Source organism: Anser brachyrhynchus (genome assembly GCF_964034855.1).
Source record: "Anser brachyrhynchus genome assembly, chromosome: 17".
NCBI lineage: Eukaryota > Metazoa > Chordata > Aves > Anseriformes > Anatidae > Anser > Anser brachyrhynchus.
The window spans coordinates 9,848,591-9,868,976 of NC_137710.1; the positions used below are offsets into that span (position 1 = coordinate 9,848,591).

General features: G+C 56.9%; 6 protein-coding genes and 1 gene segment (V, D, J or C); 2 read left to right on the forward strand and 5 right to left on the reverse strand.

Annotated features, from left to right (window-relative positions):
* IGLL1 (immunoglobulin lambda like polypeptide 1) overlaps positions 1-1,913 on the reverse strand; it is a 35,939-nt gene extending 34,026 nt beyond the window's left edge. For 3 of the 6 annotated variants that reach the window (XM_080559906.1, XM_080559905.1, XM_080559903.1), the window contains exon 1: positions 1,542-1,913. In XM_080559906.1, the coding sequence (XP_080416032.1) occupies positions 1,542-1,898 (357 nt within the window). In that variant the 5' untranslated portion in view covers positions 1,899-1,913. Of the gene's footprint in view, positions 1-436; positions 843-1,486 lie in introns of those variants that run through there. The other 3 variants (XM_080559904.1, XM_080559908.1, XM_080559907.1) reach the window with 3 other exon arrangements.
* On the forward strand, positions 1,897-2,651 carry LOC308179691 (Ig lambda chain V-1 region-like). The segment is given in 2 exons: positions 1,897-1,909; positions 2,269-2,651.
* A 1,613-nt stretch (positions 2,652-4,264) lies between these two features.
* On the reverse strand, positions 4,265-6,764 carry LOC308179563 (vacuolar protein sorting-associated protein 29-like). The gene is made up of 4 exons (XM_080559942.1): positions 6,606-6,764; positions 6,062-6,250; positions 5,270-5,505; positions 4,265-4,706 (listed from the first exon to the last, which is right to left on the reverse strand). The coding sequence occupies exons 1-4, from the start codon at positions 6,606-6,608 to the stop codon at positions 4,589-4,591; spliced, it is 546 nt and encodes a 181-aa protein (XP_080416068.1). The 5' UTR covers positions 6,609-6,764; the 3' UTR covers positions 4,265-4,588.
* A 688-nt stretch (positions 6,765-7,452) lies between these two features.
* LOC308179692 (pre-B lymphocyte protein 3-like) lies at positions 7,453-8,055 on the reverse strand (the record flags this gene model as incomplete). The annotated part of the gene is made up of 2 exons (XM_080560243.1): positions 7,453-7,781; positions 8,007-8,055. The coding sequence occupies 2 exons, from the start codon at positions 8,053-8,055 to the stop codon at positions 7,453-7,455; spliced, it is 378 nt and encodes a 125-aa protein (XP_080416369.1).
* LOC308179560 (uncharacterized protein) lies at positions 7,645-14,979 on the reverse strand. Of its 3 annotated transcripts, XM_080559938.1 has the most exons (7): positions 13,371-14,418; positions 12,224-12,577; positions 11,525-11,881; positions 10,423-10,497; positions 9,775-9,917; positions 8,007-9,642; positions 7,645-7,781 (listed from the first exon to the last, which is right to left on the reverse strand). In XM_080559938.1, exons 1-6 carry the CDS (start codon positions 13,414-13,416, stop codon positions 9,589-9,591), a joined length of 1,029 nt encoding a protein of 342 aa, XP_080416064.1. In that variant the 5' UTR covers positions 13,417-14,418; the 3' UTR covers positions 7,645-7,781; positions 8,007-9,588. The 3 variants fall into 3 exon arrangements, with proteins under 3 accessions (XP_080416064.1, XP_080416063.1, XP_080416065.1); XM_080559937.1 differs by having other exon boundaries at positions 8,007-9,917; positions 13,371-14,978; XM_080559939.1 differs by lacking the exon at positions 10,423-10,497 and having other exon boundaries at positions 8,007-9,917; positions 13,371-14,979.
* A 48-nt stretch (positions 14,980-15,027) lies between these two features.
* Positions 15,028-18,820, forward strand: LOC308179567 (uncharacterized protein C22orf15). 2 transcript variants are annotated; one of them, XM_080559947.1, is made up of 5 exons: positions 15,028-15,154; positions 16,250-16,336; positions 16,585-16,710; positions 17,066-17,140; positions 17,626-18,820. In XM_080559947.1, exons 1-5 carry the CDS (start codon positions 15,130-15,132, stop codon positions 17,739-17,741), a joined length of 429 nt encoding a protein of 142 aa, XP_080416073.1. In that variant the 5' UTR covers positions 15,028-15,129; the 3' UTR covers positions 17,742-18,820. The 2 variants fall into 2 exon arrangements, with proteins under 2 accessions (XP_080416073.1, XP_080416072.1); XM_080559946.1 differs by having other exon boundaries at positions 17,066-18,820.
* A 155-nt stretch (positions 18,821-18,975) lies between these two features.
* CHCHD10 (coiled-coil-helix-coiled-coil-helix domain containing 10) lies at positions 18,976-20,301 on the reverse strand. The gene is made up of 4 exons (XM_080559948.1): positions 20,231-20,301; positions 19,955-20,132; positions 19,676-19,829; positions 18,976-19,232 (listed from the first exon to the last, which is right to left on the reverse strand). Exons 1-4 carry the CDS (start codon positions 20,278-20,280, stop codon positions 19,213-19,215), a joined length of 402 nt encoding a protein of 133 aa, XP_080416074.1. The 5' UTR covers positions 20,281-20,301; the 3' UTR covers positions 18,976-19,212.
* Between the last annotated feature and the right edge of the window lie 85 nt (positions 20,302-20,386).

The window sequence follows — 20,386 nt, forward strand, 5'->3', positions numbered from 1 at the left end:
CACCGTGACAGGGGCATTGCCAGGGGTCTTCTGCTGCTATCAGCTGTACCGAAAGCCACCCCCAGAACCACACATCTCTGCAGCTTGTTGCATGGACACAGACAACACCAGTGCCTGAACCAGACCACTGGGCAACCAAAGGGCTGAGGCAGGAGCTCTCCTTATCTGCCCAGGGCATGCCCAGGACTCCCCAGGTGCACAACGCGCACGCACCCAGCCATGTGCACTGCAGGCAGCTGTGCAGCTGCAGGGCCCTGGGCAACACTCAGCCTGGGGTAGCTGAAATGCAGCGAATCCCCGGGACATGGTGGACAAGGGGAAGGACAGCAGGTCACCTGGTGAGATGGCACTGCCTAGCTGAGAGGAAGGGGGAGACTAAACCGACCTCTCTGACATGCAGGATCTCTCTGCCCAGTCAGCATCACCTTATCATAACCACTGCTGCTGTCGTAGCTCCCACAGTAATAGACGGCCTCGTCCTCAGCTTGGACACCAGTGATGGTTAAGGTGGCCGTGTAGCCAGATGTGGAACCAGAGAATCGTGAAGGGATGTCCGAGGGTCTCTTGTTGTTGTCATAGATCATGGTGACAGGGACAGTGCCAGGGGTCTTCTGCTGGTACCAGCCATAGTAGTTGTAGCTGCTCCCGGAGCAGGTGATCTGCACGGTGTCTCCCAGGTTCACCAACTTTGAGGCCGGCTGAGTAATCACTGCCTGGACCAGGGAACCTGGAGAGGGAGAGGAGAGAGGGGAGAAAACGGGGCTCAGCGAGTGCCCCAGCATGGAGCAGGCTGGGGGACACAATCTCCAGATCAGCGCCAGCCCCATGCATTTGAGGCTTTCCCCAGCCCTAGCACCTGCACTTTCTCCTTAATCTGCTGCTCTTCTGCCCTGGCTCCTGCACCCAGTACCCAGCCCCATCTCCTCAGTGCCTTTGCTCTGACCCTTGCCTCCGCGTCCCTGCACAGCTGCAGCTGCACGGCACAGAGTCTGGGCCTCAGCACTGTGTCCAAAATACAGGCCGATGGGCAGAGGAACAGCAGCAATCCCGGGGGCTGTATCACTGCGGGATACACAGAGGGGATGTGCCACACAGCAGGACCCACCTCACGGGGGCATTTCCTGATCCTAGACCAGGCCCAAGCTGCAGCAGCAGGCACCCGAGGGGCCCTGGTACCACAGCAGCTTGGCCTCTCACTTCCCCATTGCTGGGACTCGCCGTGACCAGCGCTGCCACCCCAGGCACCACAGTAATAGACGGCCTCGTCCTCGGCTTGGACCCCAGTGATGGTTAACGTGCCCGTGGAGCCAGATGTGGAACCAGAGAACCGTGAAGGGATTCCCGAGGGTCTGTTGGTGTTGCCATAGATCACGGTGACAGGGCCAGTGCCAGGGGTCTTCTGCTGGTACCAGGCATACCAATAGTTGCCATCACTGGCACTGCTACCCCCGGAGCAGGTGATCTGCACGGTGTCTCCCGGATTCACCAACTTCGTAGTCGTAGCTCCCACAGTAATAGACGGCCTCGTCCTCGGGTTGGACCCCAGTGATGGTTAACGTGGCTGTGGAGCCAGATTTGGAACCAGAGAATCGCGAAGAGATGCCCGAGGGTCTCTTGCTGTCACTATAGATCACGGTGACAGGGGCAGTGCCAGGGGTCTTCTGCTGGTACCAGCCAAAGTAGTTGCCAGTACCCCTGAAGCAGATGATCCAAACAGTTTCTCCCAGGTTTGCTGACACCGAGGCCGGCTGAGTTGTCGCAGACTGGACCAGGGAACCTGGAGAGGGAGAGGAGGGAGGGGAGAAAACGGGGTTCAGCGAGTGCCCCCCACAGACCTCCCCATGAACTGGGAAAGGGAACACCACCACTGGAAGAGAAGAGACCTCACCTGCAGCCATGACGGAGAAGGGCAGAAAACCTTCATCTTTAGCTCCCGTCTCTCCCTCACTTCCACATCTCCCTGCATCACTTAACCAGCACCACTGGGCTTGTGTGCCTTGTTCCTATCCCTAAAACAGGCATGGCATTATATTGTCCCCAGCCCCATTGCCTGCTCCCATTGGTGCTTCTCTTGCTGCTGCTTCCATCTCTCCTTGCAGGTGCCCTGGGACTCTGTCCGTTGTCTGTGTGTGGGGCTGTGGGTCCCTCGGTTGGACCAAGATCTTTTGGCACTGGGACCATCCCTATCCTGCTGCTGCGCGGTGAGGTCTGTGCATGTGGGGCACTCGCTGAGCCCCGTTTTCTCCCCTCTCTCCTCTCCCTCTCCAGGTTCCCTGGTCCAGGCAGCGCTGACCCAGCCGGCCTCGAAGTCGGTGAACCCTGGAGACACCGTGCAGATCACCTGCTCCGGGAGTAACGATGGCTATGGCTGGCACCAGCAGAAGACCCCCGGCAGTGCCCCTGTCACCGTGATCTATGGCAGCAGCAACAGACCCTCGGGCATCCCTTCACGATTCTCTGGTTCTACATCTGGCTCCACAGCCACCTTAACCATCACTGGGGTCCAAGCCGAGGACGAGGCTCTCTATTACTGTGGGAGCTCCGACAGCAGTGGTGGTGTTTCAGTGGTGCAGGGAGATGTGGTCCAGAAGCTGGTGGTGGCCTCCAGTTATCCTACTCCGCTTTTCCTGGGTGACCACTTTGGCAGATGAAGTCTTAACCTTCAGCAGTTCTTATGGACATTTTGGGAGAGGATTGTCAAGTGAAAAGAAGTACCTGTCTGTGTATCTGTTAAAGGACAGGAACGGTGCTGATGAGAAGAATGATGTGCTGATGTATGTAGAGTCTGAGTGTGACACAGATGGCATGGAATAATGTGTGGGCGTTGTGCTGGGTCTACCTGGGATGCAGTTAGCGCTCCCTGCAGCAGCCCGTACAGTGCTGTGCCCTGCACTTGTCGCTAGAACACCACTGCTATGACACCAGTGCTGTGTCTGGTGCTGAGCAGTGCTGGCACAGCACCAGGACTCCACGCAGGCCCCTCAGGAGCCAGCAGGCTGGGGGTGGGCATGAGGTGGGGAAGGGACATCACCAGGCAGCAGGCCTAAGCCGACCCAAGGGATATTCCACGCCATACAAAGTCATACTCAGCAGTAAAGGTGGGAAAGGGACGGAGAGGCGGGGCTCTCGTTAAGAAGCCGTCTGTCCTCCCAAACAACCACTGTGTGTATTGTGGTCCTGCTTTGCAGGATGTGGCCCAGCATCATTTGGTGATGCGAATGAGAGAATAACTTTTTCCTCTTTCTGTGCTTCCACGTGGCCTTTGCTGTTTGTTGTTTTTTTTTCCCCCTCTTCCTTTCCTTTTAACTACATCCTCCATAGCTCAAGCCATGAGCTTTTCCTTTTTTCTTTCTGGCATATTTTCTTCTTTTCCTCTCCTTCTGAGGAGGGGGAGTGAGAGCACGGTTGTGATGGAGTTCAGCTGCCCAGGGAGGTAAAAGCACCTCAGAGGTACAGACCAGAGTTAAAAATGGAGGCTTTCTGCCCTTCTCCCCGATGGCTGAGCAGGACTACGGGGCTGAGGCAGGTTTCTGTCCCCATGCATGGCCATGGCTGTGAGTATCCTCCCTGTCGTACTCTGCTGCATGGGAGGTGATTCTGGGGACAGGGCTCCCACCATCCCTTTCCTCTCAGAGGCACAGCACTGCATTACCCCCAGCCCTGCCACCCGTTGGTGCTGGCAGCCCAGTCCTCCTGCTACTGCTGGAGCTGCCTCTGTGCTGGGACACCCTGGGAGCACTCTGATGCTCCAACGTGCCTGTGGCTGCGGTCCCTGCTCCTTGGATGGTGGCGATCCCCATCCCGCCGAAGCACAGTGAGGGCTGTGCGGGTGGGGCACTCGCTGAGCCCAATTTTCTCCTCTCTCCTCTTCAGGTTCCCTGGTCCAGGCAGCACTGACTCAGCCATTTTTGAAGTTAGCGAATCCGGGAGACACGGTGCAGATCACCTGCTCTGGGAGTAGTGGTGGCTATGGCTGGTACCAGAAGACCCCCAGCACTGGCCATTCCACTGTGATCTATAGAAACACCAACAGCCCCGTGCTGCAGCAGTGCCTCCTGCCCACCACGGGCCTTGCACAGGCATTGCGAGGGGACCCCGGGGCCGTCAGAGCTGTTACAAGTCCTCAGACAGCTCCAACCACTCCAGAAAGGTTTCATGGTATTCCTCGGGAAGCAAACAGAGGCTCCCTTTCAGGCCCCAGAGAGGCCCCTTGGACTCGGTTCCTGCCCCCATTCTCAGTTAAGGAATAATAAATAGGACCCAGTCACATGAAAATATAGGTTTATTTATGCTTATTTTACACATGTTCTGTCCCAGCTACCACCACCCTTTCTACCTCTCCAGGCCAGGAGCACAGCACCTGCTTCTTGGACACAGCATGTTTTTGACGAGCTAATCAAGTTTCTTCTGCTTCAAGCCTCGATCACGAACCAAGACTACGCTTTGCAGGCTCACCATCATTAACGTTGTAGCTCATTTACAACCAAACATGCTGCTGCAACAGCACCCCCCCGTGGCCTGTCCCCATTTAAACTGGAAAGAGAAGGACAGAGGCAGCATGAAGTTAGCAAGCAGATTTAAAGATGCATCAGTATTTCTTGAACTCAATCCTTTCCACTTTCACATCATCCTCAATTAGTTGGTATACATAGGTCACAACCGTGGAAGCCTGGATATCCATCAGTACAAATGAAGGGATAGTGTTCCTGGAATGAAAACATACTTTGACAATCACCCTGATTAGCTTATAATTCTTGTTATTAACCTATCTTATGTGAATGTGTTCTAAAACAATTGATTGCAAAGGGCTGCAGGGATCTGAGTAGTACCACAGCTCAGAGGCACTGACAGCAGCAGCTCAAACAGAGTTGCAGTTCCCAAGAACAGCTCTCATGACTGGATGTGCCAGCTGCTGTGTGTCTCAGACCCTGGAAGTGCCTCAAAAGGCCTCATTTCCTACAAGAGGTCAGCATGCAGCTCCTGGAAGACACCAAAAGGCAAGACAACTCCAAGAAGCTGCAGCAGGCCTGGGCCCCTCTGCGGGCCCAGGAAGCAGCCAGCACCAGACACGCCAGTGCTAGGCCCAATTCATGAACTAAAAATCTTGTTAACAGGGGGAGTGTCAGGCTGCATTATCTGGGAAGAGGAGGGGTGGCCTGCATGTCACAGCTGCTCAGCACTGCTCTGCAACATGGGGGCTCAACACACACATTTGGGGTAACGTGCATGAGCTGTGCTGCACTGGGTAGTTCAAGCTCATTTCACTCACGTTTCTAAAGCACTGTAGGCTCCTGTAGCTGATCCTGGGTTGATGTAGAACTTATTTTCGTGTTCAAATGCTTCAAATTTGTGTGTGTGTCCTGAGATGAGAATGTCCACATCCAGCTGCCTCTGTAGCAGTGCCAGGCTGGCCACATCACCCCAGGGAATAACCTGATGACCGTGAATCAACCCAATTCTGAACTGCCCAACAGTTACAACCTTCTGTTCAGGATAATTCAGACTCTGAGAAGGAGAAACACAAGGGTTAGAAATCAGCAGAAGACTCCTCATCAACACCGTGCAGGTTCACGTGACCCAAGACACAAACCCACCTGCCACCACCCAAGCTCACAATGTCTCTCTCAGTGTACACACCCTGGGAAGCCTGCACCATTTGTCAGCAAAGAGCAACTGCAGAGCAAAGAACTGGGATCTCGTGCCTGACAGGAACTGTGTGAGCATCAGGGCTACTCAGTAGTAAGTAAACACGCACGCATTGCCCATGCCTATGACTCCCAAGCAAGCTGCAGTGGCTTCACAACAGTCACAAGAAGACTTGTACAGGCCTTCATACAAATTAAGTGCATGTTTTACCACTGCACACCAAGTCCTCCCTTGTTGCAAATGCAATGAGAAACATCTAGAAAGGTATTTTGTTTCTTCAGTCTTATTCTTATTTCCTATCCCAGCACCTTACCACTCTGTAATTGCTAACACTGAAGGACCTCCCAGGTTTCACTGAGACAGCCACAGCATGCAGGACAGTGAACGGGGGAATTAAGAGCAGCAAGAACATTACCTCAGAGTCCCCCCTAACAACGTGAATGTCCCCAGCCAAAGTTCTGAGGTAGTCATAGCTCTCCTTGGTGCAGAGGTTTCCTGTGCACAAGATATGCTGGATTTTTCCTGGAACCAGCAGGTTCTTGAACTTCACAGGCAGACCGCTGCATCGGTGCGGGATGTGAAGGTCCCCGAGTACTAACACCAGCTTCACACACAGCAGGAGGAAAGAGAGAGTTTTAATCCACGTTACTCAGCAGTACAAAGTCAGTCAGCAGCTCCGGGGCGCTTGCTAATTCCAGCAGCCTTTACAGGCCCGGCAGGGATTTCTTTTGGGTGCAGCCTCCCGGGATTAGCCCCGCAGCGCCCGAGGGGCCGGCAGGGCAGGCCCACGCTACTCCCCCCGTGCAGCACGGCGGGCTCCAGGCTCCCGCTCCCCCGTGGAGGGAATTCACCGCCCAGCAACAGCAGGGGTGCAGAGAGCACGGCAGAAAATCGAGCCTCGGGGCCCGCAGGCACCGCCGCAGCCCCGCGGTGGGAGGCGATGCGAGGCGGCCGCTCACCATCGTGCTGCGCCGCAGAGCTCCGCCCGCCCCGTTACCCCGACGCGGACTGCGGTAACCAGGAAGTAACGCGCCTCCTTTTCCCCTCCCACAAGCCAATGGCAGCGCCCGCTCCGCCCCACGTGACGCCCAACTTTCCCATGCCACGCCCCCTAGCGCCCCCTCCCCAGGGGTGCGCGGCTGTGCTGCGCATGCGCTCTGGAGCGGTCCCTGCTGCGAGAGGGACCTTGAGGCGTTGTGTCCCCTCCCCCCTAGCATCCCCCCGTTTTTCCCATAGCGTTTTTACGTAATCTGCGAGAATTTAACGGAAAAACGCCTCGCCCCCCCTGCGTGCCCACGCTCGTGCGGAGCGCCCAGCAGCGCCCGTGCCGCCCCGCGCCCCGTTCCCCCTCAGGAGCCGGGGGAGCGCTGGGGGGCGCCACAAAATGGCGGCGGGGGGCGCGGGGGGCGCCACAAAATGGCGGCGGGGGGCGACAAGATGGCGGCGGGGGGTAGGGCACACAGAGACGAAGGCAGAAGCGCGGCGTCGGAGGGGCGAACATTTTTATTGCCTTTACCAAACCGCAGCCCCTGCCGGCCACCAGCTCAGGCACCCCGCGGCATGGCCCCGTGCTCCCACCGCCGCTGGGATGTGGGGAGAGCAGGACTGTGAGGGGAGGTGAAGGGAGGGGAGGGGAGGGAAGGAAGGTGAGGGAGGGAAGGTGAGGGAAGGAAGGTGAGGGAGGAAAAGTGAGGCGGCTGCGGCACTGCGCCGGGCTGGCCCTGGGCTGCAGGAGGTCTGTGCCCCTTCCCTCCAGCCCTGCATCGCATCACGGCGCATGGGGCAAGCCGGTTCCGCTCCCCGCTGCTACAGCCAGCTGTTGGTGGAGGACAGCGAGCAGTAATATCTGCCGTTGTCTTCCTCCTGGGCGTCCGTGATGGTGAGGATGCAGGCGTTGCGGGCAAGGTCTTTGGTAGCGAAGAAGCGGTCAGGAATCCTGGTGGGTTTGTGGTTGTCGTGCTCCGAGTTGTAGTAGAGCAGGTACCTGAGGGCCTGCCCCGGGCGCTGCTGGTACCAGGTGATGCCGAAGTCGGTGATGTTGTACTGGGGGCTGAGGGTGCAGGACAGCCGGGCGGTCTGCCCGGGCAGCACCAACACGGTGGTCGGCTGGGTCAGCACCTGCTGAGCCTTGCAGGCTGCACGTACCAGGTATGCGGTTACTGATGGGGAGCCGTGCCCAACCACCCCCAGCCCCAAAATATTCCCTTACCCTCTTTAGGTGTCCCCACTGCGCAGCCCCACTCATTGCACCACATAGCCTTGGAGCATACCTCCTCCCAGCTCGGCTGAACATTGCCCGTACACACCTCAGTCCTGCCCACCTTCCCCAGCATCAACTAGTGCAGCCACGCTGCCCTTACCTGTCCCTGCTGTCCCCACCAGCAGCAAGACCACGAAGCCCAGGGCCATGGCAGGGGCCAGGATGGGGAGCAGAGGAAGGTAGGCTGTTTTGGAGACGGGCTGTGGTACTGCACAAGCCCGGGCTGATGTGCTGCTAGTGAGGTGTATGTAAATGACACAGGGGGCTGGGGACTTCAGCTGCCCGTGTCGCTCCATTTGCTGCAACTGGGCTTCAGCAAGGGGGCTCAAGTCAGTGGGGCGAGAGCCCAGCCCAGCGTCAGCACCTTCACCTCCAGGCACAGCCTTGCACATGTCAGCCTGCTCCACTGCCCTTGGTACTGGGGTACAAGGGTGGGGACACCACCAAAAACAAGTTGACCTTCCAGAAGACATTTACTGAGGGACACAGTGTGGGGGGCTGTGGCTGCAGCGCAGGTGGTGTCTGGTGAGGAAGGACTGCAGACCGGTAAAGCAAAGAGCTTCCAGAATCAGTGGGTGTGAAGGCCCTCCTGTCTGTAACGCCACCACAGGGCACGCACACCTCTGCAGCCCAGCTCCCAAGGCATCTCCAAGCCTAAGATTTTTGTGAGTGGTTGAGCATGCTCTGTGTTTGAGGGAAAATGGAGCCACGAGCTCCAGGACAGGGTCCTGCCTTGTTACACCAACCCAACACTGCGTCTCTGGTCCCAAAGACTGGGTGCTATGGCCCGCCAGCAAGACGGATGTTCGCTCTGCTTCGACACGCTGCAGTGGTCTCAACAAGGGCTCACGTGCCCAACGGCTCAGCTATTTTTTCCCCTCTTCTCTATCAGCTGGTCTAACAAAAGCAATTACTTCCCCCTACGCAACCTTGACCAATTTACTGTGACACAGCCTCCCCAGGGAGCAGTGAGAGCAAAACGAGAGCAAAAGGTGGTGGCTGAGGCTCCTCAGAGCCGCCATAACGCCATCGCTCGGGAGTGGGCTGCGCGCTTGCAGCACAGGAGGCAGCAAGGTTTGGGTTGTGCCTGGTGGGACTGCATGGCCCTGTGTGTGGCTGGGCTATGGCACACAGCTGCCATGGTCGTACAGCCCCACGAGGAGGCTGAAACACACTGGCCCTCCTTGGGGTTGGGCAGGCATTTGCTGTCGGTGCTTCCCCTGAGGCTGTGGAGTGTTGGAGTGCTGTTTTGATGGGACAGCAATAGGAACAGAGACATCAGCACCTCTCTCCTGCCCTGGGTTAGAGAAGTCCCCATGCAGGCCTTGCTTCATCCTGCAGAGCTGCCAGGCTTTTCCTCCACGGGAGGAGGATGTGGCTGTGTCTGGTGGGTAGCATCAGCCCCTGGGGATGGTGCAAGGGTTGGTCTGAGCCAGGCTGGATACAGAGCAGCTGAAAGCCAGCTCCACAAGGAGCCAGAACAGCCAGGTACAGCAGAGACTGAACGTACACACAGTCTGTCCTCGAGAGGCTTTAATTGAATACATAAAACAACCATCAAGGGAGAGAAGGTTTTGCTAGGGACCTTTGCATGATACACAGTGGAGGGGAATTATCCACAGTGCCATGAATACTGGAAGCACAGCACAGCTCCCTCCGTCCCACTGGGCTCTCCTGGGCTGTCATCGTTGTCCCCGGACCGCAGCAGCGGCGTTCCTTCCTGGGAAAGTGAGGAGCTGTGAACAAACAACAGCCTCGGTTACTGCCCAGCAGCCCCATCCATGGCTTCCTCCTCAGGGCTCCGTCGCCAGCCCCTGCACTGCTGCAGGAGTCAGCAGTGGCTGGGCTCTGCCCCGCACCGCACTCACGCTGTACTCTGCCATGCTGCCAGCGCTGACACTGACAGCTTCCCCGCCTGCAGGCTGCCTCACGCCCTCCTCTGCGGGCCTGCAGCAGGGACCCGATGCGTCCTGCAAGGTGCGCCGTCTCCTCAGCTGGATGTGATGCTTGTCTGAAACAGAGCAGAGGGGACACAGCTCTGCTGGAGCAGCCCACGCTGAAATAGCACGGCTCTAACACAGCCTCCCTGCTCACAGACCGGGACCGGTCGCTATCGGAAGGATTTTGCCTGACAGTTGTTCCCCACTATAATGGCCTGCTCTACACCTCCTTACAGTCCAAAGGCTGAACCCCGTATCACACTAACTGCTGAAAGACATTCTACCAGGGCATGGGGGAGCTTTTGGCCTCCTCTCACGCTCCTCCATGTGACAGCAGCGGCCTGATGCAGTGCCACCCACGTGAGTCCCGTCTGCTCCCGGTGCCCCACGCTCGGCTGAGACCACAAGGGATGCAGCGAGGCGTCAGCAGAGGACACAGCGCAGTGCAGGTGAGGGCCTGGCCGTGTTGCTGAAGAGCCAGTGTCCTCACAGAGACAGGAGAGATCAGGCCACTGCTGTGATAAGGTGTGAGGTGATGCCTGGGTGAAGCCGTGTTCCTTGCCCAGTATTACTTACACAGAAAGTACAAGCACAGAGCCATGACGGCAAACGCAACGCTCCCCAAAGCAACCAGCAGGACAGCCGAGGAGCCTGGAAAGGAGAATGCAGGCTTGTACTCCTAGAGTTCATATTGTCATATATACTGGGACACGCAACCCTGCAAGCGGGTTGGTGGTTTCAGTGAAAACATGGAAGACTCCGACCTCTGCAGCTAGGGGCCGTGGGTAAGACATTGAAGAAAACCTGTGAAAAAAGGCTAACAGCGCTGAGGAGGCAGGCCATGCCCACCCCACCACGGGCATGAGGATGTGGGAACAAGAACACAAGAACCAGCAAATTTTAAGAGTTTCTTCTGAAATACGAATCACATCTTTTTGGCACCAAATCAGCAGGGACACGGCATGTCTTACACTTCAAAAGAGGGTCCTGCTTTATCCTCACATCATGTATTTCCCACTTGAGTCATGGTGAGTCCAAATTACTGCATAATTTCAACTAACCGTGTTCTGGATTAATTGGCCAGGCTGCAAACACAGTGAACAATTCTGCTGGGATTTGTTACTGAGTAACACTGGATAAAAGGCACTTGTACACATTAAACTAAATGCATTAAAAATCCATGTCATTGTTAAGTAGAGATGAAAATCGGTTCCTGAAAGAATCACATCAAGGTGATATCTTTTACAGATAACCACTTGCAGCAAGGGGTGCGTAACCTGTATCTCTTCACAGATAACATTCTGTGGTTTTGTAGACACTTTACATTTATCTGTGCATCTCGCTTTCATGTTTTCTGACCTTGCAAAGCTTTGCCGTTGCAGCACAACAGCAGCTCACACTTTGGGCAGCCAGCCCTCTCAGCCTGTTGCAGGTACGAGCGTGCTGCAGACATAGCTCCAGCTGTTGGCTGCCTGCACTCCCCGCGCTCTGCAGGGCAGTGCAAGGTGAATGAGAGGCACACCGCACGTTAAGATGTGTCCCAGCTGAGAAGTGTCACATGCACCCTGTCATCAAGCCCCGAGCAGATCAAGCCCATGGATTAGACTGACTGTGAAATGCAAAGACTTACCAGAGCAGGATTTTGCTTGCCCCACAAGGTCCCAGAAAACAAGCTCACCTTTCACAGCAAGGTTGGTTCTCGTCCCTCTCTGCCTGCCTGAAAGCTCTCCCAGGCCCTCACAATGGTACCAGCCACCGTCCTCCTCTTCCAGCCCAGTAATGGTGAGACGGCTCCGGTGATTTTCCAGATCAAATATGCTCTGGAAACGACTCCCAATGCTGCCGCTATCGTTCTGGAAACTGGATGTGAGGTGCCATGCTACGAGTCGGGGTGGGCTCTGGTCTTGCTCGTGCAGCCAAAAGAGGTTGGTGAAGTTCCTGGTCAGGTTGGCAGGGAAATCACAGTCCAAGGTGACTTCGCCTCCTTGAGGTACAGAGAAGCTGAGGCCCCCAGAGGCTGCCCACGGCTGCCGACCTGCAAAGAAGAGAGGCTCACGTGGGTGGTCATGTCAGAGCTGCTTTGATGCCTGCATAATGCCAGCTCAGGCAAAGCACTGTGCCCACAAAAGTTACTGGGGGCTGCACAAGCCAGTGGGAATGTAAAACAAAACTCTGTAAGGCTAGGTGTTAAAACGCAAACCATTCTCCTTTTCCCAGCACGGGGGCGGTCCCTTGCCTGAGCTCAGTCCAACAAGGCTAACGCTTCCCAAAGGCTTTGGGAAGCCACTCGATGACAAGAGAGGACTACGCTTTCTCAGGGATGCACAGGTGTAATGCTGGAAGGAAAGAAAGGGGAAAACAGGAGAGACGGACTCACCTCTAACGAGCAGGTGAGTCACCTTTTCGGTGGGGTTGCTGCTCCCTATCTTCACATAGCAGAGGTAAGGGCCAGTGTCATTCATAAGCACTTCTGAGATGTTGAGAAAGCTCACGCTCCTTTCAAAATCCACAGTGCCGCTGAAGTGACCTTCGCTGCGGTGCGCACAGGAGGCATTGGACCGTGTCATCCTAAACTGCAGGATCCTTCCTGACATGTTCCTGTGGCTCCAGATGAGCTCATAGAAGGGATCACCACTGCCAGTGTGCTTGCGGAAAGGACACTCCATAACCACAGGCTCCCCTTCAGTCACAAGAACCACTTGACTCTCAGGATATCCAAGAGTCCCTGAACCTGAAAGCGAGAATTGGAGGAGAGCCCCGATTCCTGCTCCCAGGCAAGGAGCAGGCACACTGACTCCATCCTGCACCACTGCGCTGGCTTCAGGTACTGAGCACAGAGCAAATGCCCCAGGTGAGGGCCCGACAGCTGCCCCACCAATTTTATCTCTTTGGGGGGTTCACAGAGCACGCAGATGCCCCAACCAAATTCTCCCTCTGTCCAGACAGAGCCGCAGGGAGCCTGGGGCTCATCTGCACGCCCAGTGGCCCCTAAAGCCACGGGAGCCCCCAGTTACTGCAGCCTGCACATCCCTGCTCAGAGACACAGCACAGAACTCCGCCAGGAACAGCTTCCTACCCAGTACCACGAAGGGTGCCTAGACAACAACAACCCTGCAGAAGGTAAGATTTCATCAACTGAAATAAGCGATGAGGAGGTGACAGCGAAGGTTTCACCCAAGCAACTGTAAAAACCTTGCAGACTTATTATTTTTGGTTATCAGTACACTAGATCTTGATCAACAAACGGATGCACTCAAGTTCCTTACACTGTGCCTCTGAGCTAGTATTTCTGTCTCCAATTCAGCATCCAGGTACTTTTGCAAAATACATCAGGAGCTGTTTGCTCGTTTCTCTCAATTTCAGGGGGGCTCCGAAGAGGCACAGCATGGCGGGGGATAACAAGCAGCGCGAGGGAGTAAGGCTTTCAAAGCACACCCACACAAAAAAACCCAAAGCAGGGCGAGGCTGAGGCGGGACAGTCCCAGTGCCTCCCAACAGGGCGAAGGGACGGAGCAGGCACTTACCCCAGGGCAGGAGCAGCAGTGGCAGGAGGGCAAGGGCGAGCGCCATGCCCAGCCCCGGTCTCCAGCAGCCAAGGCAGGAGGAGGCCTCTCGGCAGCACCCGATCTCTCACCTCACAGGGAGGAGCTGCCCGCGCGCTACGTGTGCGCAGGACGGTGCGAAACAGCTCCGCTAACAACCCTCAGCACGGGCTGTCCCTCAGGGTGGCTTTGTCCCACCAGGTCACATCTATTTTGGACCAAGTCCGGGGCACGGGGAGGCCCCAGGCACCCGCCGTGCTGGGGTCTGCTCAAAGCAACGGCACAGGGTCACTCCGAGCCTCCTGGCTGCCCAGGGCAGCCCCCCAGGTCCGTCCCCTGCTGTGTTTGGAGGCAGGAGAGGAGCCCACCCGCTGGAGGCCACAGCCCCTGTGGGACAGGGGGCAAAGTGCTGCACTGACGCTGCTCCACCTGCTCCCCGTGCCTTCCCACCGAGCTGCCCCAGCGTGAGGCTGAGCCCCCGGGGCAGGGCGCAGTGTGTGACCGCTCAGGCTGGGGTGAGGGGCAATTTCCTCCATGTAAGAATTGTTTTTAATCACAGAAACGTGCTCTCCTTCCCCTTCCGCTTGCTCCAGGGACTCTCCCGATAGAGGGTGGGCTCTATCACCACCCTGAGAGCAGAAATACCAAGCGGTGGTGCACAAAGTCTCCCGGTGCCTCAGAACACAGCCCTCCTGCTGTGGTCATCTCTTGGCTCACGTGTGAGGGCTAAAGAGAGCTGTGATACCACACCACGGCACCTGTAAGGGAAAAATGGGTCCTCCACAGCCCGGTACAACAGCTGCCATGCCCTGCAGCACAGCGAGCCCTCAGACGTGTTAGATATGGAAACCAGGGTCACAGGGCAACAGGCTGCTTTTAGGCTGGCCCAGCAGCGAGAGCTGCAGCACAACCGGCCCCAGCTTTGAGAGGCTGCTGGGAACCAGACTTCTGCTCTGTGGTTTCACAGCTTCTCAGGAGAGAAATCAGAAGAGCAGTGCTGTGAGCACAGCTCTGCCCACACATGCCCTGCTGCATCGTGCACAGCCATAGGGCCCTTTCTCCATGCAAGGAGATCTGGAGAGAGGAGATTTGTCCACAGAGCTGTGAGTACCAGCTACACAGCGCAACTCTCCACAGATCACTCCTTGTGCCTCAGCGTCAGTACTAGGTCCCACCATTCAGGTCCTCAGGACAGGATTTCACCTGTGTGTCTTGGCATCTCTGCAAGAAAAGGGGGTGATGCTACAGGGCCCTGTAAGCACTGCTGAATGTGTATGGCAACATCTGGGCACTAAGCAGCTGCTGCACGAGCAACGCAGATTGCTCTGGTGGCACAGAGGGGCAGGAAAACAACTGCCTGTGCAAAGCCCGAGAGCAAACATGAACCAGCATCGATGCTGGGCACAGCCGGGCAGGCACGGTCTGGCACTCAGAGGGGCTGCAGGGCAAACAAGGGGCAGGAATCACCAGCACTGTGAAGAGACAGACTGGGAGCAGCCTCCTGAAAGGCTGTTGTTAACAAAGCCCTGCTCTACCCCTCCTCTCCCAGCGCCCAGCCACAGGAGGCTCAGGAATCTGCGGGGGCCATTCCCCGTTGCTGGGAAATCTGCTATTGAAACCACGACAGTGTCAGCTGGAAACGCCGCCCCTCCTCTCGGCGCACAACACCCGGGCACTTTGTCACCCCCGCTGCGCGCAGGACATCGCAGCCCCTTGCCTCCAGCCCCCGCCAGGAAGCACAATGTTCATCACGGTGAGATACGGAGGTACGTGGGGAAAGAGCTGGCTTCGAGGCTGCTCTCGGTGCCAGGTGGTGGCCCCACAGGGAGGCAGGGACACAGCGCCTTGATGCACAGCAACGCCCTGTGGCCAGGGAACAGGGCAGGAGAGCTCTACCAGAGCCTCTGCTCCATCTATTTATTTTAAAAAGTTACCTGATGGAGATATTTAATCCTTGCACACTGACTCACAGAGCAAAACTATGTCAGCAGGGCTCAGTTACCCACAGGAAGGGAGGCCAGGCAAGGGGTGGATCACTGGGCTGCAGCCAGCACCACCTGCGGGGTAAACTCCCTCCAGGTTGTCCTTGCTGCGTGTTCCCAGCTTTGCAGCTCTGAGGAAATCGCTGGAGGGGGCTTTGCTTGTCTAGACAGAGACAGAAAGTCACCAGGCAGTGACAGCTGCCAGCAGTTCCTCTGCTCCCCGCTTTGTGGGAAGGGTTCCCCTCGCTCTAACCCCAGCCGTTGGCTTCGGAGTGCAAGCATCCACAGCAGGGAAAGAGGAAACGGGCAGACTCTGTCCTGGCCTTGCCCCCACTTGGCTAGGAGCCTTCACCTGACCCCAAACACTCAGTGCTGAAGCTGCCAGACACACGTGGGACTATACCTTTGCTCCCTCTGCTATTTCAATTGCCTCTGCAGCTCTGACTGCTGACGTTTGTCAGCCGTGGGGATTTCTCCATCGTGACACACTCGGTGAGAGTTCACGGCCAAAACACCCCCCGGTGACTCAGCTGAGATGTTCAGCTCCTTCCCCTTGTGACCTGGGCAAGTTCATGGAAGGGGAACATCAGGGCCAGGGCTCGTGGATTTTTCCTACTCCTATTTGAGGAACCTAAGTTAAAGGACAGATGCTTCACGAAGCAGAACAGCTTTCCCCAAATCAGAACGCTCATCCCAGCTCCTAGCCTGGCGCATTCCCAGCACAGCAGACAGCCCATAATACCACAAGCTCAAAGCCCTGCTGAAAGGCCATGCAGGGCCCCCAGCTCTGCTGCCCACGACAGCACCCCCCTTTGATGTCAGCGGGGCCCCTGGATCCAGGGTGACCTCGCGTACCCACTTCTCATTCCCTGCCCACAGCCAACTGCCAGGAGCTGGTGAACCTGCAGTGCCGCGTCCTGATCCTCACCGCCCACCTGAAGAGGAAGTGTCAGTGCGCGACAGAAGGTACCGAGTGCTCGCGAGCAGCCATCGCCCCGGGGGCAGAGCCTTAGAGAAGCAGCAGAGGGGATCAAAAGGGTTGTGTGGGAGTTGCAGGTCATCCCAAAAACACAGGGGTAGCAAACATCCTCCCCTGCAGACCTCAGTGCGTTCTCTTCATAGCGTAACTTGCCAAGGGAAGTACCTCTAAGCCTGTACCAGCTTGTAGAGGTTGAAGGGACACACGGGATCTTTACACACCTCTTCCCCTCCAGACTGCATCGATCTTGTGGATGAAGCAGGGGCCTTGATGAACCTAAACAAAGTGGAAAATCCTGCCTCTGAGTTTGCCAGTAAATACCTACAGGAAAGGCAACGCTACATCCTCGTCAGAGTCACCAGTAAGTTCCTCAGCAAGGCAGCACAGCTCAGCCTCTGGGCCAGGACGGGTCTGCTGCAGGGGCGGGTAGCACTGCAAGGAACTGCCCCGCACACCAGTGACACTTGTCACAGACTACCAGCACAGATGTGCCTTTGGACAGGGTCTCTGTCCAGCAGTTGTTTGGACACCACACATTAGCTCTCAGGAGAAAGAACAGCCAGCGCACGAAGAAACTAGAGCTGTACCCTGAGTCCGAGGTAGCAGCTCTGAGGGAGGAGGAGTTTCATGACAGAGCCACCTGCCCCAATTCCAAGTCTTGATCCCAATTTTCAGCCAAGATAGGGATTAACCCACTTTTCCCATTCTGCTGGTAGGAGAACAAAGCACTGAAGCTACCTGCTACGAACCCTTACTGGAGAACCTGGGGAAACACCACCCTGACCTCGCAGGTAAGTCAGGCACCCACCTCGTCTCCAGAGGAGCTGAGGGTGCAGGCGTGACTCCCCTTGCACACCATCCAGGGGACAGCGCTCCTCTGCGTCGCAGTGCCCCCTCAGCACAGCTTCAGGACTGGCACTGCTGTGAGAGCACTGTCACCTGTGGGTATCAGCAGGTGAATTCAGGCAGCAAGAGGGGACTATCAGCAGGCAAAGCTGCTTCACAGAGCCCCTCCTGCCTATCACAGCAGCAGGCACCGCTGCCCGCCCTCCCCACACCAAGCTGTACGGGGTACAGCACCAGCCCCACAGCTGGGAGGGGTGCAAGGCAAGGAGTCAGCTCCTGGGGCAGGCAGGGAGGGACAACATGAGCTGGGGAGACTCAGATGTCCACCTCCCAGGCTGCAGTCTCACAGCTCAGCATCTCCTCATTTAACACACCAGTGGGCAACTGACACAGCAGGAAAGGACCAAACTCTTTGGGGATTGCTCCACAGATCGGCTGCAGAAGCTCTCAGCAAACACCCCAATGAGAGAGCAGTGGAGGAAAGGCTCCTTGCAGAGGAGGGCCCAGCCCAAGAAGAGCTCAGAGCCAAAGAGCACCCCTAGATGAGGAAAGGGCCTGATGGGAACACGCACAAGTGCAGTGACCGCCTCCAGGACTCGCCATAGTGCTGCCTGAGCCCCCGGCCCCACCAGGACCCCCCACTCTCCTCTGATGTTCTGCAACTAAAGCTGCACCAACGTGCAAACAGCACCCCGGCCAGGCACAAGCAGCTGCCTTCTGCTTCAAGGTGTCATTCACATTCCCACAGCATGACCTGCCCTGAGCAGCAAGGAACTGCGCCTCCTGCCTCAGCTCACTGGGTAAGTCTGCCCTAAACACCTCCACCACACTGGCAGGGGCCTCCTGGAGGCTCACCATCCCCTGCAGTCAGCAGGAAAAGTCATTCAGGAGACATCCACAGTGTCAACTGCAGAACCATTGCTGGAACTTGCCAGGATGGGTCAGAAGACAGCACACACTCGCTGCAGGTATGCTTGATAGCTTTCCCTAGCAGCCTCTCCGTACAGACCAGCACACACCAAGTTAAATATTTCTTGAAGGCAGCAAGATGAGACTCAGTGGTTCCACTTACAGGGGTTCCTCCTGCTCGCACTGGAGCAGCTCAGCACACAACAACACTCGGGCTTTGAGTCTCTGGCACCTAACTTGGCCGCCTCTCAGGAGAGCGCAAGGCACCCCGGTTAGGGACAGGCGCAGCTCAGAACACCGACTTCCACCAAGCATTTAAGTTCGGATATTTGAAAGGGACAGGACCTTCAGCAGCAGTCCCTATGATCTGCTGCCAAGCAGGGTCTCCTGAGAAGAGCCTGCAGGCAGCCGTAATGAGGCTGTTCTGCCATAATGGCAGAAATAGAAAGCAGCCCTGAGCTTCACCTTTAGCTGGTGACCTTGAGAACATTGCATAACTCACTAAGGAAGATCAGCTGGCTGTATCCAAGTCATGCAGCCAGACAGGTCATGCCTTCCTAGCTCCTGGGTCAGAACACAGCTCTTCAGGAAGAGGTTATCAATGCAAGAAGAATGTTACTGAAAATATTGTCGGATATCTCAGATTACCTCTCTCCAGCCCCTGCTCTGTCTGGAGTGTTGCCAATCTGATCTCAGCTCAGTTGTGCATCTACTTTTGCCAAGCCATGCAGGCACAGTTCTTGCTGCTGGGCTGCACCTCCTGCTTGCAGAAACACACAAACAGACGTGCCTTGCCCTGAAAGGGGATAATATGGGTAATATCTGGGTAGCTTAGTTTTAGCTCAAATATTAAATAAAGAAAATGCATAGGTGATAGTTCCAAATAAGCTTCTTTATTTTTCCATAATAAATACAGCACTATCTGAACTCCACAAATCCAACCGTTCCTTTACTTCCCTGTTACTCCAGAAGTAAGTTACCCCTAGAAGACTCCGATCTGGTCAGCCTGTTCCCTCCAGCTCGTCACCTGTCCATCCTTCCTTCCACTCCTTGCAGGCATCAGGGCTCTACACCAGGCTCTTCTTCTCCCTACAAGTGGGCAGATTCCTCACAGGAGAGAGGAAACACCTACATGGGAGAAAACACAAGGTCAGTATTAGGTACACATTCCAGCAGCTGCAGTTAAATAAAAACTCTCCTGCCTAAGGTGATCACCTTAAGACTAAGGCATAAGGACTGAAATCTACTATTAATAGGTGCAGCAGGAACTAGGAAAGCAGGTGGTAAAAGCAGCAGGCTTCTCAAAGCAACAAAAAGGAAGCTCTGTGAAGTTATCTACAATCTTGTCACTTTCAGGGACGTGGTCAGGGCTACCTCTTCTGCCCTTTCCGGTTCCCTTCAGCATTCCAGGAGAAGGAAAAGGCACTCACACGGGCAGAACCACTTCCTACTTAGAACCCTGAAGGGCACCGCTCGCTCGACAGCTTGTTTGCACAACCTTCAAACCCTCTGGCATTCTCCCAGCTGCAGCTCCCTCACCACCCAGCCCCACCGCTGGGACTCAGACCCACCGTTACTATATTTGCACTGCTTCAGCGCCTCGTTGAAGCCCTCACACAAGGTCAGGTCTCTCTGGTTGGTAGCACACTCCAGGAACTGCTTCATCTCGTAGTGGCAGGGCCCGTAGGGCGACTGCTGCTGGTACACAGGCTGCTGGCGAGGCTCCTGGAGGCGAGGACGGGGTTAGGGGCGCAGCTCGGGCAGGCTCCGCGCCGCTGGGGCCGATCCACACGGCCTGGGCACCACGGCCCGGCCCCGCAAGGGCGGCACAAGGACACGCGGGCTCCTACCTGCGCCGGGGCCGCCTTGGTGGGCTCGGAGGAGCCGCTGAAGGCTCCGGTGAGGGCGCTGCCCACGACGTGCCCCACGGCGGACCCCACGGCCACGCCGGCCGCCGTGCTGGCCATCTGCGCCATCAGCCCGGGCTGCGCCGGCTGCGCCGCCGGCACCGGGGCGGCTGGGGCCGGGCTGCGGGAGAGGAGCGGGTCAGGAGGGTGGGGGGGGGGGGGGGGGAGCCCCGCCAGGCCCCCCTCAGCCCGCCCCGGCCCCCTCAACCCGCCCCGTACCTGGCCGGTGCCGCCGCGGGCCGCGCCACGCTCCTGCCGCCGCGCGCCATCGCCTCAGAATGCCTCGCGCCCGCCCCGCGCGCCGCCTTAAGAGCGGGCCCCGCCGCCACGTGACGCACTGCGCACGCGCGCTCGCCGCTCCCGAAGCCGCTCCCG